The 18692-nt window shown below is 42.6% G+C and overlaps 2 protein-coding genes across 7 annotated transcripts in view; one reads left to right on the top strand and one right to left on the bottom strand.

The window, feature by feature from the left end:
• The window catches only part of SLC25A26 (solute carrier family 25 member 26), a 174417-nt gene extending 161439 nt beyond the window's left edge, over window positions 1-12978 (top strand). For 4 of the 5 annotated variants that reach the window (XM_060239496.1, XM_060239497.1, XM_060239498.1 and 1 more), the window contains 3 exons: window positions 1075-1139; window positions 4422-4495; window positions 12098-12978. In XM_060239496.1, coding sequence (XP_060095479.1) covers window positions 1075-1139; window positions 4422-4495; window positions 12098-12194 — 236 coding nt within the window. In that variant the 3' untranslated portion in view covers window positions 12195-12978. The remainder of the gene's footprint in view (window positions 1-1074; window positions 1140-4421; window positions 4496-12097) is intronic. The other variant, XM_060239500.1, reaches the window with a different exon arrangement.
• A 1727-nt stretch (window positions 12979-14705) lies between these two features.
• Window positions 14706-18692, bottom strand: part of LRIG1 (leucine rich repeats and immunoglobulin like domains 1) — a 200040-nt gene continuing 196053 nt past the window's right edge. For both annotated transcript variants that reach the window (XM_060239503.1, XM_060239502.1), the window contains one exon: window positions 14706-17706. In XM_060239503.1, the coding sequence (XP_060095486.1) occupies window positions 17519-17706 (188 nt within the window). In that variant the 3' untranslated portion in view covers window positions 14706-17518. The remainder of the gene's footprint in view (window positions 17707-18692) is intronic.

The following is an 18692-nucleotide window of genomic DNA, read 5'->3' on the forward strand; positions in this document are numbered from 1 at the left end:
AGAATCCTCCTTCTAAGCACGCTGTACCTCCTGACATCCCCAGCAGTTCTGTCTTCAGCTGACACAAAGCCTGCAGAATTCTCTTCATGTTTACATACCCCAGCTTGCTGTTGTGTGCATTGGGGACTCTAATCTTTCTTCAAAGCAGCCGGGCAGCAGAAGAGGCAAGAGAAGGGAGAGGAGTGGCTGTGGCCACAAATGCCCGGCCTCTCTGCTGTTCCCATGACTGGTGTAGTAGTTTGGATGGCCACAGTACTAAATCTCTGCATGCTAAGAGGAAAGTGCCTTTGGCTTCTCCCGGTGCAGGATCTCTCTCCTCCCACTTAGAATTTTGCGCCTTCTCCGGATATCCCCCACCCTGCCGGAGTGGAAGAGGAATCACTGCATTGTCCCAGAACCATGCCTTTAGTCTGAACCCATCCAAATGTGTACTGTCCAATTTGTTCAGAGTAAGCTCTTCTGAAACAACAAGAGCTGCCTTCAGACCCCCCGTGGCTGTCCCTGTAGGTGGAAGGCTGCCAGAGCTCCTTCAGTTGCCAAAATACCTTTTGCAGTTCATTGCTCTCCCATATCTGCTCTACTGAAGCCCACCGATTTTGCTTTTGCATGTTTGCGAACCAAGGGGGGGAGGGGCTGAGGAAGCAAACCCTCATCAGCTAAATTGAGTGGGGAGGAGAGTGGGGGTTATTGCATCCTGCTTCAGGATGCAGTCTTATTTAAAAGATGTAGAGTCTGAACTGGGTTGGAGAGCTTGGGCAGCGGGACTGAGAACTCAAAAGTGAAGAAGAGGTGAGAACTGTTTGTATGAAGTTATATGGGGGCGGGGCACAGAAAGGAGCTTGGATGCAGGGTGAGCTGTCCAGTGCCAGTTTTCCTCTCTCCCCCGATTACTGTAACCCAGCTGAACAAGGCTGTGGCTCTCAGACAAATCTGGCCAGATTCTGAAGTGAGAAACAAGCTGTAGGCATTAATAATGAAGTGGTTTTGGCAGAAGCTGTGGGAACTATGGGGCCATGCAGCATGCATATTTAACAAACAAAGTCTCACTTGTGTTTGGCATTTTTATACGCTCAGGTGGATTTGCAGCTGCAGTCACCACCCCTCTGGATGTAGCCAAGACGAGAATTATGCTGGCAAAGGTAAGAGGTAGAAGAACAGCACAAGACTGATGGACGGGTGTGCCGGTTAAGTGTGTTAGCACTTTTCCTGGTAGCAACACAATTGAGTTTGGCACCTTCTCTTGGTCTCTTTCTCTTGTATGTTAGATTCAAGGGGATAACCATGTTGGTCTGAACAAAAATTGAGTCCAATGGCACCTTCAAGACCAACAAAGTTACAACTGGACTCAAACTTTGTTCTCTTGTATGTTACATTTGCTTTTGTATCTGTGTTTGTGACACTGGTGCTGCTTTCCTATCACTGCTCATTTATCCTTCCACTCGTTTCTTCTTCCCAAGGAAATGCTTAGATTTGGTCTAACAATTTAAATGTATAACCTGATGCGTTCCTGTGGTTCAGAACCACTATTCACATTTCCTGATCCTATTCATTCTCCTAGCAGTACACTGAGAGACAGAACAATGTTGTTCCCATTTCTCAGACTAGAACCTGGTTTGGGGAGATAATGGGGTGCCCAAAGCCATCCAGGGTTAACAACATAAGAGCCCTGCTGGGTAAGAACAGTAGTCCCACAATGAAGGCCTTGGAAAGCCCACGACTGAGGAACGGAAGCCAATGTGTCCCTTTGCGACTACCCACCAATAGCTGGCATTGAGAGGTACTCTGCCCATGAATGTAACTCATATTCAACCATCAATGGACCTGTTAACCTAAGTGGCTATCTTACACAAATCTCCTTTTATATAAGCTAGTGACCATCACCACATCCTCATGCAGATTATTCCACAGGTTAACCGCATGTTGTGTGAAGGAGGGGTGGGCAGAAGGTCACTCTGGAATCACTCTCCAAGCAATTAAAAGTAGCTCTCTGACACTCCTTTAGTGACACTCCTTTAATTGCTTTCTTATTCTCCTCTTTAAAGTTACCACAGTAGCTTCTCTCCCCTTTCTCTTTCAGATAAAGGAGCAAAGAGGCACATGCACATACTTTGGATGCGAAATGATAGCACCAGCACCCTTTCCTATCCCACCTCCCCTCTATCTTCTTCCTGTGTATACCCATGGACTCTTGCTCTGGACAAGGAAGGAGCAGGCTGTTGACACACTGCTTGCTGCCTCCCTGCCAGTTGCCTCTTCCAGGGAGAACATAGAACTAACTGTACATTCCCCCCTCCCCCGCAGTGGAAGTTTCAATTGGGGGGGGGGTTGCTTTGGAAAAACAACATTGGAAAGATTTTCCCATTTGAGCATTGCAGACCTCCTCTGAAACAGTTTTTGTACACGCCATCATGTTGTGGTTGGCTTCATCTAGCGAGCCACCATTTTGAGAATGGTAGCTCTCAAGGCTCTTGGGGAAAAAATATGTAGCATCCAAGAACATAAAGGCTGCTCTGACTTGGTGTGAGAAGCATTCTTCTGTCTATCCTGAATCTACTGTTGATCAATTTCATTTGGTTCCAGTTCTAGCATTTGGGAGTGGGAGAACACATTCTATCAGTTTTCTCTGTTAGATGAATAATTTTACAAACCTATTATTATACCCTCCCCCAATCACCCTTTCTATAAGCAAAAGTCACAGTATTTCATGATTCTGTTCTGACAGCAATGAAGATCCTGTGAATTTAGGGGGAGTTATTTGTGAGTTTCCTGTATTGTGCAGGGGTTGGACTAGATGACCCTGGAGGTCCCTTCCAACTCTATGATTCTATAATTCATTATAGAGAGCATGCCCCAGTCCCTTAATTGTAGGGTTATCCTTTCTGCATCTTTTCAAGTACTACAATATTTTTTAAAAAATATATGGCCCTATTCAGTATCCCAAGCACAACTGCTTTGACTCAAGAGCCCATGATGAAGGGCTTTACCAAAACCTTTTTGAAAATCCAGATATGTAATTTATATCAGGAGTCTGTTATCTACCTACTTGTTAGCAGTGTCAAACACTTCAAAATGTTGGTGGGGCAGGTCTTCCCATCACAGAAGCTCTGCTGATTCTTCCTGCTAGGGTTTATATGCTTAATAATTCTATCTTGAATAACTGTTTCCACCAGTTTACCCAGAATGGATGTTAGGATAAATGGCCTATAATTTTAAAAAACATGTTTTTTTTAAAAAATCAGCACTATTTTTGCTGCTGACGGGTCTTCCAGCAGAATGGTTTTTAGTGATAAGTTGCATATTAAACTGATTTAAACATAGATCTTCCTAACTCAGTTGCAGCATTCCTTTCTCTGAGCCAGGTGGTTCTTCATTAGAGCCAGTTTGGTGTAGTGGTTAAGTGTGCGGACTCTTATCTGGGAGAACCGGGTTTGATTCCCCACTCCTCCACTTGCACCTGCTGGAATGACCTTGGGTTAGCCATAGCTATTGAGGAGTTGTCCTTGAAAGAGCAGCTGCTGTGAAAGCCCTCTCATCCCCACCCACCTCACAGGGTGTCTGTTGTGGGGGGAAAAGATATAGGAGATTGTAAGCCACTCTGAGTCTCTGATTCAGAAAGAAGGGTGGGGTATCAATCTGCATTCTTCTTCTCCTTGTAGAGAAAGTGTGCTACATTGTGACAATCTAGATGCCAATTGGAACCCTGAAGTTTAAAAAAAATGTGCCAGGAAGCCAGACACCTATCTTATTCATTCAGTAAATGACTTTAAACAGTCATGGGAGCCTTCCCACATCTTGAAATAGTATCATTCACTTATTAACATACTCTTAACTTGCTTTTCGATGTAAAGAATTAACACAGTGACTAACACATAATTACAGTAGTGAAAATTTAAGCTGGTTAAATTGCAAAGTTAAACCCAGTTGCAACACACAGATCCTTTTAAAATCACAACAGATGTCAAAATTATGGAGAAATGAAGGAGGAGAATGAAAACTGAACCAGCCAATTCAGAAAGACATTTGAAACTGTTCAACCCCCCCCCCCTCCACTTTTCTGATTTTATAGATGCTAGATAACTGTTAGACTGAATGCTTTCTTGCCAAATGTTGCTCCGGACTGGATATGTTTCCCCCCAAAATACTTATGGTTGTCTTCTAATAGCGTAATAAGGAGAACAGTAGTTTCCCGGTATCTGTGGACCTGCAGTTCATGGTAGAGCATATGCTTGCATGTATATATGTTCTCACATTCAATCACTTGCTGTTAAAGAATCTCAGGTGGCAGAGCTGATTAAGACCTTTGCCTAAGACAAGAGAGGTATTGCCAGAGAATAGACAGTAGGGGGTTCAGATTCAGCAATGGTCAGACGTAGTAGGAAGCAGCTTCATACACACCTCTTCTTTCTTCTATTCTATTCCAGGCTGGCTCTAGAAATGCAACTGGGAACGTACTGCCAGCTCTGTATGGAGTGTGGAAAACCCAAGGGATACCTGGGTAAGAATTGGTGGAAGGGGGGTGGGAACTGAATGATAATTCCTGGGCCTGTGGCTTTTTTGCTTTTAAAAAACTACTTTGCTTAACAAAGATGAATCATAAAACCATAGAGCTGGAAGGGGCCATATGGACCATCTAGTCCAACCTTCTGCTCAGTGCAGGATAAGCCTAGAGCATCCCTGGCAAGTGTTTGACCAGCTGCTGCTTGAAACTGCCAGTGAGAGGCAGCTCACTACCTCCCTAGGAAGCCAATTCAACTGCTGAACTACTCTTACTGTTTAAAAAAAAAACATACACACCACAAAACCTAATATCCAGCCAATATCTTTCTGCCTGTAATTTTAACCCATTATTATGAGTCCTGTCCTTTGCTGCCAATAGGAACAGCTCCCTGCCCTCCTCTTTGAAATAAAAGAGAGCATTCATATCCTCCCTACCCAATCTCTTCTTCTCCAGATTGATCATTCCTAAATGTTTTTTTAAAAATACTGACAGCCGGTAAAAGAACTTTCTCTGATTAAGCTCCGAATGGCACAGCCGGACAAATATGTCCCATTGGGTTGCTATGAGGACAGAACTTTCTGGGGGTTGGCTAGCTGGGCTGTGGTGATGGTGGTGGAGATGGCTTGATGGATTTAGACAGTTTGATATTATATTATGTTCTTGAATTTTGGGAGTGGGAATCAGAATGGAGCCACTATTCAAGTAATATCATGCAAAGGGGAAAATGGGTGTAGGATAAATGTAAAGTTTAGGTAGGAGAAATCAAAAGCATAATTAGAGGATGGGGGAGATTTGTCTTGGCAGTAGGACATGTGAAAAGGATCTAGGGGTTTAGTAGATCATACATTGAATATGAGTCAGCAGTGTGATGTGGTAACTAAAAAGGCAAATGAGATTTTGGGTTGCATCATCAACAGAAGTATAGTGTCCAGATCACGCAATGTAATATTACAATTTCAAATTTTTATTAAGTTTGGGTATAAAAAAGATGAATAAGATGAACAGGGATACAGAAGCAAAAAAAAAAAAGAATAAAAAGGGGGGTAGGACAAGATAGACAGAAAAAAGCAGCAAATATCAGTTACATTTCTACCTCAAAGCATAACACCAAATTCTTTCTACCTGCAAGTCTTTGAATCTTAACCCAATATAACCATTAAATTCTACAATCTTATTATATACTTTTTACTGTTCTATTGCTTATAATATAAATTCAAGCTGTTCATCTTCAGTACATACAAACAAGAAAGGCAGAATAAGAAAAAGCAACCACAATAGAGAACTAACTGGTTAACTTTAGCAATATTAAAAATAAGAACTAATTAGTTAATTTGACAATGTTGAGAGTAAATGTAAGCAGAAAAGATAAATATGATTTCTTTATCCTTAATACTAACTTCATTATTTCTAGCAGAAGAGAAAGAAGAAAAACAGAAAACACAATACTTTCTCTATTTCAATATAAACAGATTCTCAAATCAAAAATATCAGGAGCAGATCTTTAAAAATATAAAATATCTATATTATCTACCTTATTATAAATTGACCCAAATTATATATATTATATACCTTATTATAAATTGACCCAAATTTTGAATATTTAAGATTCTTTAAAAACCTTTGGAGACTATAACTCCTATTTGCATATTACTCTAAGAAAAACAAGTTAGATAAGCAATAATAGCCTCATCCACACATTTATTTTTGCTTATGGAAGAAATCATACCATCTCTATAACCCACTCTCTATTAAATTGCTCTGTTCAGCTTTAAAAATATACAATCCATAGATGAAAATAACAACCGAAGAGAAACATCCAGATTCTAAAAGTCTCGCTTGTCATTTCAAAGTCGCATGCCAGTTTCCTTTTATTAATTCAATGTTGACCAATTACGTAAAAGAGAAGCAGTTTATAATCCCTTCTTTTTGAAAGCTTTCCAAGTCTTGATCTTCTTGATGAAGTCTGCCTCTTCTCCCTTTGGCACATTCATCCGTTTTGCTAAAAGTGATGAGACCTCCATGCCGTCACTTCCTCCTGTAAAAACTTTTATCAGTCTTGATTTCCGCCTCCTCTTTGTAACTATGTACAATGTCTCCATTTTGATTTCTTTTGGCTCCTTTCCCAATGGATCTTTATTATCCACTTCTCTTGACTCTGTAGACATCACTGGGGTCTCTTTACCACCTCGCTCAAGTAGATCTTCAGTTTTGCTGTATTTCAAAATAAAAGTTTCCACCCTGTTTTGTATCAACTCTACCAGCAGACTGATTTCCTGCTTTAAGGAGAATATGGTAACCATAACATCTTTTTTATCAAGCGCTTCAAGTTGCAACGTCATGTTCTCCACAGTATAATTCAGTCTGCAGATCACACAATGTGATGGTATTGCTTCACTCTGGTCTAGCTATACCTTTCTTGGAGTATTGTGTTCAGTTTTGGGCACCACAGCTTGAGAAGAAGAGATTGGATTTATACCCTGCCTTTCACTCAGAGGCTCAGAGTGGCTTACAGTCTCCTTCCCCTTGCCCTTCCCATAACAGCCACCCTGTGAGATAGATGGAGTTCGGAGAGCTCTTTTGAGAACTGTTCTTGAGAACAGCTCTGAAAGAAGTTGTGACTGACTCAAGGCACACCAGCAAGTGCATGTGGAGGAGTTGGAGATCAAACACAATCCTCCCAAATTTGAATCCCCGCTGCTAACCACTACACCAAACTGGCTCTCAGGAAGGATATTGACAAACTGGAATGTGTCCAGAGGAGGGCAATAAAGGTGGTGAGGGATCTGGAGACCAAGTTCTGTGAGGAAAGGTTAAAGAATCTGGTTCTAATTTGCCTGGGGAGGAGATGACTGAGAAATGATATGATAGCCATTTTTAAATACTTGATGGGCTTTCGTACAGAAGATGGAGCAGAGTTGGTTTCTGTTGCCCCAGAAGGTCAGACCAGAACTAATGGATTGGAATTAAGTTAAAAGAGTTTTTGGTCTGTATTAGGAAGAACCTTCCTGATAGTTAGAGCAGTTCCTCAGTGGAACAGACTTCCTTGTGTGGTGGTGGGTTGTCCTTCCTTGGAGGTTTTTAAGCAAAGGCTAGATGTCCATCTGACAACAATGCAGATTCTTTGAATTTAGGCAGATCATGAGAGGGTGGGTGGGATGGGATGAACCAGTGCTTGGCTCTTGTGGCCCTTTCTTACATGCCCCAGAGTATTAACAATTGCCACTTGGGGGTCACAAAAGGCCCAGAGATCCTGAAGAGGTTTTTTTTTTTGCCTTCCTCTGGGCATAAAGCAGGGGTCATTGGAGGAGGGGGGTAGTTGTGAATTTCCTGTGTTGCACAAGGGGTTGGACTAGATGAGCCTTGAGGTCCCTTCCAGTTCTATGTTTCTATTTGTGTATTAATCATTGTGATTCTACTTACTGCATTTTACAGCCATTCCCATCTTGTCAGGCTTCACAGATACAACTGTGTGATTTTGCCATTTTGACAGTTGCCTATTTTTCTCTGCTGCCTGTGCCAATTGCCAAAAGTACAACTGAAACCAAAACTCAAGACAAAGGAGGGGGAATGCCCAAGTATCAAAAGGCTGTAACCAAGATTCTTGCCAAAGAAATTGCTAGGTATTAAACTGTAGGAAGTTGGATCATGGAGTTCCCCGTGATCTTAATGCATTTCATTCTGTTTAACTGAAGCCTTTTGGAACTTGGCCAGAACTATAGACAGGATTCTGGCTGAGATAGATAATGAAACTGACCTGTTAAACGGCTACAGTCCTAAACACGTTTGGAAATAAATCACATTAAAATCAGTGGGAATTCAGAGTAAACATGACTAGAATCTAGTTGTAAGATTCAAATTTTCTATTACAGGAATGATATCTTAAATATGGGAGGAGCCACCTGGGGGGGAATAGAATTTCTGCTATGGTGCCCACTTATCCCTTCCTCTTCCCCGTAGTTTTGCTTCCTAGATAGAAATCACCCCTCCAGATTTGTCCCTATTGTATGAGCCATGGTAGAGGGAAAAGGCAGCCTTTCTGCTGCTGACATGGGATAATTTCTGTTTGGGAAATGGTGTGGAGAAGGGGGAACAGGTTCAAGCTTCATCCCATGCTGTAGCACAATCCAAATCTGGGTCCCTTTATGACTATTAGATATCCTGTTCTATCTGAGAAGTGTCGATAGTTAACCCATGACTGAAGAGTTATCATTCTCTTACAAAGGAACCAAAGGGAGAGCTGAATGCTAAATTGCGGAATTAGAATTCATTAACACATTCAAGATAATGTACCCCACCCTCAATGTTTAATAATCACCTGTGTTTCTGCAGGTGTTAATACCTTGGATATTTTGTTCCTTACACAGTATACCTCTTCAGCTGCTCTTTTGTAACTTCTTATTATATCTGCTTGTCTCACTTCCTCCTACACTAGATTTTACATTTTACCTGTCTAAAAACATTTGCAAGTATCTTGCATACGTTCTTACAAACCGATTGCTCTTTAGATTGGGTCTTGTTTTGAACTGGCCTCTTCATAATATCCCTCCTAAGCCAACTTTTCTGTTGTATATACATTTAAATCAGCCTGATGGGTTTGAACTCCATTGCATTTGATGAAGTGGGCTCTGGCTCACAAAAGTTTATTCTGGAAGAAATTTTGTTAGTCTTCAAAGTGCCATTGGACTCCTGTCTTACTTCATGGCTGGAAAAAACCACAAGCAAGTAGAGCCTTGGTGGTCTAGCTTCATTGGCATGACTTGGTCACCGGTTTAATTTGTGGGCAGTGTACAAGAGACCTTACTTATCTTTAGTCAGTGGAAGCAAAGGTTAGATGCCAGTTGGAGGTTATGGCCTTTATCCAGCAGGTTGTCTCAATCAACTCTAATGGAAGAAGGCTGCATTTCTGTGGAGAACAATGGTGTTCTGCCACAAGATCTGCCCATGGAATGTTCTGTCAGTACATGCCTTGTAACAAATTGCCTGACTTTAAAGCTATAATTACTGTAATAGAGTGAATTGCTGTCTAGAGAAACCATAAAACATTTCCATCTGCCTGCCACGGTCCTGAAGGGAAGATCATTGCAGCAGACAACGAGGGCAGCAAAGACTCTTGCTGAGTCCGAAATCTGACCTAGTGCAATGAGGAAGAGAGAGAACTTATCAGTGCCTATTACAGAGTTGTCATCAGGTTTCCAAAGACCCACCACCAATAACGCAAACTCCATTGGCCAAACTCCATGTTCAGTGTTGTAGCCAAGTTGCACCCAACCGAACTCTTCTTCCCTGCAGCTATGCAGCAGCTACAGGGAATGGCTTTTAGAAGATCAAGGAGAGCCCAAATGGGCTCAGAGAACCATTGCTGGGGAAGAGGGGCTCCTCACTCTCCTCCCAGGTGGTTTCCCATGCAAACAGCACCAGGAAGGGGGAGTTATTTCCGTTTTTGCTGCTCCACCTGTGCACACGGAATACCAAAAACAGTGAAATAGCTCCCCTTCCCAAGCTGATTCAGCATGGAAAATTGGTTGGAGGGGGAAAGGCAGGAGCCCTTCCTCCCTCAATGGCACCTCAATGGGCCAATTTGTTCTCTCCTTTGTTTTTAAAAAGCCATTTCCCATAGCTGCTATGTGGCTGTGGGGAACTCAAGTTGGAGCCTGGTTTCTTGGACCCAACTCATTAAAAACCGAAACATGTAGAATGGCCTTAGCAGAATAGGGAGGGAATTTAGCAGCCTCTCTCTCACCACCAAGAAGAGCCTCATGGCGCAGAGTGTTAAAAGCTGCAGTACTGCAGTTCTAAGCTCTGCTCACAACCTGAGTTCAATCCCTGGTGGAAGCTGGGTTCAGGTAGCCAACTCGAGGTTGACTCAGCCTTCCATCCTTCCGAGGTTGGTAAAATTAGTACCCAGCTTGTGAGGGGGAAAGTGTAGATGACTGGGGAAGGCAATGGCAAACCACCCAGTAAAAAGTCTGCTGTGAAAACGCTGTGAAAGCAATGTCACCCCGGAGTCGGAAATGACTGGTGCTTGCACAGGGGACCTTTCCTCTCACCACCAAGAAGGCCTTGTTATGTGGGCAGTCCTTGAAGTATCTCAGCCCCAAACAGTTTGACCTTTAAAAATCAATATACGATTTGTGTTCAGAAGCAAGCTGAAAACCATTATATAGGCATGATATGCTCAAATTGCGGAGTCTGTATTACCAACTGAGTCACCACATTTTGGATCATTTCCCCCTCAAGACATTTCCAAAAACAGTAATGCATAGAGTACAATGTTTAGTACAGGGTTTCCCAAACTTTTCCCCTCCATGGCTCGGTTCCTTTGCCGTGGTTCGGGCAGAGAACACTCAGGGAGCGATATAGAGACTGCGTGCTGGCCAGGAGCTTTCCCCGCCCTCTCTGATGTTTCCAAACATCAGAGAGAGACAAGGGAGGGCTTCTGGCCAGCATGCAGTGTCTGTAGTGCTCTCTGAGTGCTGCAGGTGGCGGCGTGGGGGGCAGGGGCTGGAGCATGCAGCGCTGAAGATAAATAGAGAGGGGAGGGGGCTGTCGGGCCACCCCTGGTGAACCAGTATTGAGGCTTCCATGGCCCAGTACTGGGTTGCGACCCTGCAAATGGGAAACGCTGGTCTAGGACATTTCTGAGGAATTCAGCAGCTTGCATAGTATGGTTCTTCCTTGCTCATTTTACCCTCTGAACATTTGTGGTGCGTGGTTGCCATACAGTCTTAAACACATTTGGGAAATAAATAACACTAAAATCAGTGGGAATTCAGAGTAAACATGACTAGAATCTCCAGGGGGTGGTGGGAGATCTCCTAGGATTACAACTGGTTTCCAAGCCATAGAGATTAGTTCACCTGGAGAAAATGGCCACTTTGGAGAGGGACTTCAATGGGATATAATGCTATAGAGTTCACTTTCCAAAGTCCACCTTCCTCAGGCTCCACCCCCAAAATCTCCAGGTCTTTTCCTGCCTGGAGCTGGCAGCCCTGTATGAACAATTTGAGATGTAGGGTTGCCAACCTCCAGGAGGTAATCAGTAGAAATCAGTACCATGGAACAATAGGTTATAAATATGCCATCATAGTTTATACCAAGTGAACAGTAATTACAAATAGATGTCCCACATAAGTCTTTGCAAACATCCACAATATTAATATCAGACACAGTTCCAATCTCTGATTCATGTAGATGCTCCATGTGATCTCAGTCTCACAGACACTGTTCCAATAAAGTGATTTAAAGTGCCAAAGTAGTTCCTTGATCAATTGTAATGCTTTGGCAGCTGAGTGAAGCAACATAATGTGCAAAAGTAATTTTCAAATGAGATGCATAGAGCAACTAAATTTGAAGAACAGTGTTTGCGCAAATAGCTTTATAGTCCATTCAGAAAATTGGACTCTTGTTTAACCAACCAGCACTAACCACTAGGCGTGACAGTAATCCAATCTGGAAATGATCTGATAATTACAACAGCTGTCTTGGTTTTCTGATTGGATACAATTGTGTGTGTGTGTGTTTTATCAAAGCACTCCTGTCTTTGGCTGCAGCTTTCTAGAAGAGGTGAAATAATTCTCTTTATCCTTCTGCCCTTTTCAGGCTGTTTGCAGGCGTGGTCCCTCGGATGTCGGCCATCAGTCTTGGAGGCTTCATTTTCCTTGGGACGTATGACAAGATACGCTGTTTGCTCTTGTGAGCTGGCCCTGGGGCTCAGCATGAACTGCTGAGGAGCTGCATATTTTTTTCCCCTCCTCCCCAAGAAAACACACATTCATGAAGCTCCTCTCTTGCTTTCCCTCAATTCCTCCCCCACCCCACCCCACCCCAGCCTCCTGTGGCTCAGCAGCTGTTCAACGGCCTGGACTGTATTCGCACTGTTCACAAAAAGAAAGAAAGAAAAAGGAAACCCATAATTCTGTTTCCCCTAATATAAAATGTCTCTGTATGGAAACCCCTGTGCTAGCAGTGAGCTCATTGGAAGGCGCGTGCCAAGAAAGGCAATATTTGGGGGGCAAACAGCCCATTTTATGGAATCCAGCCTTGTGCCTGAAAGGCATTATTATTATTAGAACTCATTTAGGGGGGAAAGATGTGCAAGCAAAAGGGACGCAGCAGGCAGGACGTGGCTGTACCAAAAAGAAGCTCCCTTTTATTTTGTGACAGCTCAGTGTTGGCGCTCAGGAAGACTGGACACAACTGCAGGCCTGCTGCGCTCTAAAAAAAGCCAGACAGAAGAGACGGTGGGTCTTCTTCTCTCTTGATATATGAAAAAGGAGGGGGGGGGGGTTTGAGCTATTTGTTTCTTGTCTGAACCCCGTTTGGAAAGTTTAGACCACTGTTCATACCTGCAGGTGCATAGCAAGCATTCTTGCTTGGATAAGCAAGGCTGCCTTTTTTAATTAGACTCAGATTTCTCCAGTAAAAGTACAATGTTGCATTATTTTACTGTCTAACAAAGTTGCCTATGAAAAAGAAACAAAGCCCGGCTCTTTCGTTTCTTTCCACCCCTTTTCTCTAAAGCAGCACAGAAATCCCAGAACATGAGAACAGCGACTGTAGACGGCGAGTGAGGAACGGATTAAGTGACGGCGGGCTCATCTGTGACTTGGCGACCAAAGAGGACGACATTCACAGTCCTTTTATAGTAGAGCAGGCAAATGACAGTTTGGTGGAAACTGCTGTGGAGGGTGCCGCTTCCTGTGTATACCCGCAAGTTTCAAAGTGGCACAGCAAGCTGTCTGTGGTGGTGGAGAGTGCCATGAAGTCACAGCTGACTTACAGCAACCCCATACAATTTTCCAAGTGAGAGGTGAACAAAAGTGGTTTGTCATTGCATGCCACTGGAGCAACCCTGGGCTTCCGTGGTGGTCTCCCATCCAAACATGAATCAGGGTCACATGAATATATGAAGATGCCTTATACTGAATCAGACCTTTAGTCCATCAAAGTCAGTATTGTCTTCTCAGACTGGCAGCGGCTCTCCAGGGTCTCAAGCTGAGGTTTTCCACACCTATTTGCCTGGACCTTTTTTTGGAGATGCCGGGGATTGAACCTGGGACCTTCTGCTTCCCAAGCAGATGCTCTACCACTGAGCCACCGTCCCTCCCCGGTTTAGCTTCCAAGATCTGACAAGATGAGGCAGGATGTTGAGAGCGATCTGGCTGCAACATCTGTCACCCCATTGATAGCCAGGGTTGATTTGGCTGATCTGGCTGGCTAGGCGGATGTCCTCTATCTCCCTCACCGCTCCATGTGCGTCCCTCCAGAAGCTGCGTGCTCGGTGGAAGAGGACAACCATCCCAGATAGGAGTGTACCATTCTTTGGATAAGATGAGGCAAGCCTGGGTCATCCAGTTCAGGGCAAATTGGATTTCTGATTATTGGGAGCAGACCTTCAAAGAAGAAAGGGACAACTGAAACAAAAAATTTGGAGGCTGTGAATTCTCAAATGGAAAATTATTTCCTTTTGTCAGTTTTAAATTTACTGCCAATTCATTTCATTTGGGCAGCTAGGACTTTTTGTATTGTGAGTGGATTTGAATGCCTATTTCCTATATTCCTGTCTACAGAGGTCAGGACGTTTATAAACCCTTTCCCATTCTGATCCCAGCAGTCGCCCCCCACCCAATGCATCAGCCTTTTGTTGAGTGGGAAGGTACTGCATTTTCTGTGTATGGGAAAGTCCCGCCTGTATTGAAACTTCTGTGAGATGATGGGTACCCAGGACTAGGTGATGGCTGAGAGGTAAGGCCAAGCAAGCTCTTCAAGCAGCCATCAAGCCCTGAGGGCAGATACTGAGGCAGAAGTGAAGTTAAAGCATCATGATCCAAGAATGGAAGGTCTGTACAAGAACTGGTTCTCACAAGCCAGGAAGGAGGAACTCAGCTTTGGACACTGAATAGCGTTTCATATGCCTAAATGTCATCTGAACTAGATGACTCATGGCATTGGTAGTAGTGGGGAAATGGCACAGACCAGAGACTTCAGTTGCTTTGGCCAATTAGTGCAAGTTGTCTGGTGGAGGAATGGGAGAGAATGTCATATTTCATGGAGCGCAGACACAGAACATGTCTTCTCAAACTTCTTACAACATTGATATTTAGAGGGATCTTGGAGATCCTAAATGATACAGTAACATCCGTTTTCTTTTTCTCTCTTCTAAAAGAAAAAAAAATGGAGGTCTCAATAAAGACAAAAACTGCAGTGATATTATAAATGGACCTTTATTAAAGACACTTCAATGCTGTTTGTTAGACACTTCCAATTTTTTTTACAATGTACTTCTCAATGTACAACATTGTACCAAAAATTTCTAATAAATAAATAACTTTGTACACAAAAGTAATACTTCCTTTCACATTGCCTCTCAGAAGCAGCAGATTCACATATTTAGTGGAAGTAACATTATTTAAACAGCTAACCGTATCAAAAAATACAATATATTTTGTCCAAACTGTTAAAATGTGGCAAGTATGTTCAGTCTTTCCAATGGTGATACTTCCCACCCACCCCTTGTTTCTTTGTACTCATGTCCGATGAACCAACCTTGACTTGTTTGCCTCCCCTTTATCTTTCAAACTCAGGAAGAAAAAATGGCTGCTTAAAAGAAAATGAAATCACTCAATAGCTATCAGTTGGCACGTCACAAAATTAGCCACCTACCACAAAGTGCAAGTGTTCTCAACCATCCAGAAGGGATAAGAGATAGGCAGCTTGCCCGATTATGCATTGCTTCATAAAGGCCAGCTTCTGCTAAAAACTCAATGGCAAATTTTTGTCTTAGGTTTTGGTTAGATGTCGTCCCCCCCCCACCCCCAAACGCACACTGGTTTAATGTCCTTGTTCTACAACCCCATGTCTCCTGTCCTCTGGGGTAGGGATAGACAAACTGTTTTATGAAATGAATCAACAGTCCTATCAAGAGGAAAAGGGGTGTGAGATCAGTTTTCCTATTGAAGTGTCCCTTACCCATCAAGCCTTCAGGATAAATTGCAGGTGGCAGACCCCCTCCCCCCACAGCTGGTTGCAGCCTGATTCTGGGAGGAGTACTGGGTTATGTATGTGACCTCCTTCAGGAAATTAGCAAAGAATCCAGTAGCACCTTGAAGACTAACACATTTTATTGTAGCATATGCTTCCGAGAAAAACACGTGCTTCTCTCATGTTCCTTGAAAGCTTCTGCTACAATAAAATTTGTTAGTCTTCAAGGTGCTACTGGACTCTTACTATTTTGCAGCAACAGACCAACAGGGCTAACTCCTCTGGATCCTTCAGTAAGGAGGTTTACTAATAGGGTGCAAGTTGTTCAGGAAAAAGGATGCTGTAAGGAAGAACTTTTACCCTTCATATTTGACAGATCACAACTTGGTTAAAATGCCTACAAAGCCAACCTCAAGGTGTCCCATTGGTTGTTCAGTCTCATGTTACATCCCAGCGAGAGTTTCCGAAGAGTTCTAGTGCTTTGATGGTTATGGGAGCTTACTATACTAGTCTAGCATAGTAAAAAACAGGGGGTTTTGCCCTTGCTCTTCAGCATTGTTTTCTAAAAGTGGCCTTTAATCGTGGCTTTTTTAAAAGAGAGAGAGAGAGAGAAAGAAATCCCTCCCCCATGCATATTGTGACTTAAATGCAACAACCCTGAACTACAAAATAGGGCAAAAAATGATATATTTTTGTTACACAGGTATCAAACATCAAGAGAAGCAGCACTTCTATAAAGTAAAATAAAACGTTCTGTTTTAAGTAAAACAGTTCTTCCTGTGCATGTTCATTCTTCGTTTGTCTGCTTGCTTTTAAGTAGTGCTTTAGATGACAACTCTGAAAACACTATAAAAATAAAACCAGTAGCCTAGTGTGGTTACAGCCTATGAATTGTTGTTCTTAATTCCTGGACTTTAAATAGAACTTTAAATAGAAAGACTGTACAAAATTCAAAGAGATTTCTTTCTCCATTAAAAAACAACTAATATTTTAATGCCGTTCCACTGGGATGCATGAATCTTCACTAGTGCAATGAACAAACTTGTGATCCTGCACACCAGATATTCTGTGGATCTAGAGTCTGTTCATCTAAAAATTTAAAGTCAACTGGATATACATATATGTATGTATATGCCACCATGTATGACAGGAGTCATGGGTTCTGCCATTAAAAAGGATTTGCCAGCTTCCCCTCTGCCGTCACCTGTCAAAAGATCCATTGTCTTGGACAGGAACTATGCACAGCTTTTGTACACTTCCTATTCATTTCAAGAAACTTTCATTTGAGTTGCTCTAATGACAGTCTGTATCATCGCTGCCTAGTAATGCTGAAACAATAGACGATCTCAGTTTTAAATGTCAAGTGCAACACTGCTGGACATCTATAACTGAAGGAGCCAACCGATTTGGTATTTGCTACAAAAAGGGATTTTTTTCCGCCAGCGAGGGCTGCTCCATTAAAATATGGGCCTGACCTTGATGTTCCACTTAAGGCACCAGAATGATTACTCTTGGGAGGGGAAAATGGGGGAGGTAAGGAGGGAGACATGAAAAACAGTATAGCGAGAAAACAATGTAGAGTCAATGTTGAACAATTTCACTCCATTCGATCATGCACCAAGGAATAAAATAACTCTGTTAGAAGATATATATAATATATATATATATAGATTTATATATATGAAAACTCTTATGTACAAATTTACCAAATACACTTTCCCCCCACTTTACACAATAACTTTTTTTTTGCATTTCTGTGCTTTCTATGCAAGCCAATGTGTGAACGTCTGATATTTCTCATGGAAGTTTTCAAACTATGTACAAGTGGGCACTGCTTGGAAAGGGCTTTGTTCCCCCCGCACAAGCTTGCTTCTTATACCTCATTTTATTTTCTCTTAATTTTTTATTTTCCTATTGAGAGGCTGTCAGTGGAGAACTTGAGGTAGAAGTAGCTTAGATATTCTGTGCAAAGAAATCTGTAGGTATATAAGTATGTTCTGTTTATTTGCCTGGAGCAGTTTTCTCTGTCCATTGTGATCTTCAGTGGCTTAACTCGTGAAGGGAGTCACGTGACCTTGGTAAATGTCCATTGAGAGGAGTTTGTTTCGCTTCCGCTGCAAGTAATGTCTGCGATAGTTCAGCAGTCCCTGTTAGAAGCCTGACTGGGCCTTCAGAAGGTGACGGTAAGCTCTGAGGCTCAAAAGCCTTTGTTAAAGGTTGTGAAGAACCTGCAAGCAAATGGCATGTAGATTTTAGAGACCGAAGGTAGCAGTCACCCAGAGCAGTATGCTTCCAAAACCCCACCATTCATTATCTCTTCTGGTCACGGCAACAATAGAAAGCAAAGTGGCAACCAACCAAGTGTCACTATTTTCATCCATGTCTACTGCCAGAGGAAAGAAGGATTGGGCAAGTACTAAAGTCTGAACCCACTAATGGGACCATAACCCCCTGGGAACCAGCACTGTCCCTCAAGACAAACTTGATGCAGGGTCTTCCCCAAGTCTGGACTGGAAGGACTTCCCATGCCTGCCTCAAGAGCAAATGCATCCCAGTATCGCTAGAGATGTGAAGTCCGTGGGGGGAGACAGGAAGATTTCACTGGGAAAATGATTTCCCCTGTTATTTTGAAGACTTTATTTTCTCCAGTGGGGAAATACAGGGATATTTGGGGGACCAATGGGGAAAAAAATACCCTGTGAAATATTTTTCTCTTTGAGTGGAAAAAAAATGCCTTGTATTTCACTTCTAAATGTGTATCATGAAATTTTAAGGCAAGGATTGTTGTTTTTCCCCTCAAAATTAATAATAATAATAATAATAAATTTTATTTGTATCCCGCCCTCCCCGCCTAGGCAGCTCAGGGCGGCTGACAACATTTTAACAGGAAAATGTCTGAGTATCTTTGTAATTTGCCTAATGGGGACTGTTGGAGAGCGCTCAGAAATAAAACACTTTTATGACATATTTTCTTTTTTTTTTATTCGAACAACTCCAAATTCCCCAAACCAAAAACAAGACAGATCCCCCAAACACAATAACACTGGCTCCAATAATAAATGCCCAAGTAAAAATACTGTAAGAATGGCACCCTGAGATGGGCAAACTGGGTTCAGCCCTGCCCTGACTGTTCCTCCACCGCTGCAGGACAAAACAACACATGCATGTAGCCCCCTTTCTCCCCTAGTAATACCAGCCTTCAGGTGTGTCCTGG

The sequence above is a fragment of the Heteronotia binoei genome, chromosome 5 (assembly GCF_032191835.1).
Source record: "Heteronotia binoei isolate CCM8104 ecotype False Entrance Well chromosome 5, APGP_CSIRO_Hbin_v1, whole genome shotgun sequence".
Taxonomy (NCBI): Eukaryota; Metazoa; Chordata; class Lepidosauria; order Squamata; family Gekkonidae; genus Heteronotia; species Heteronotia binoei.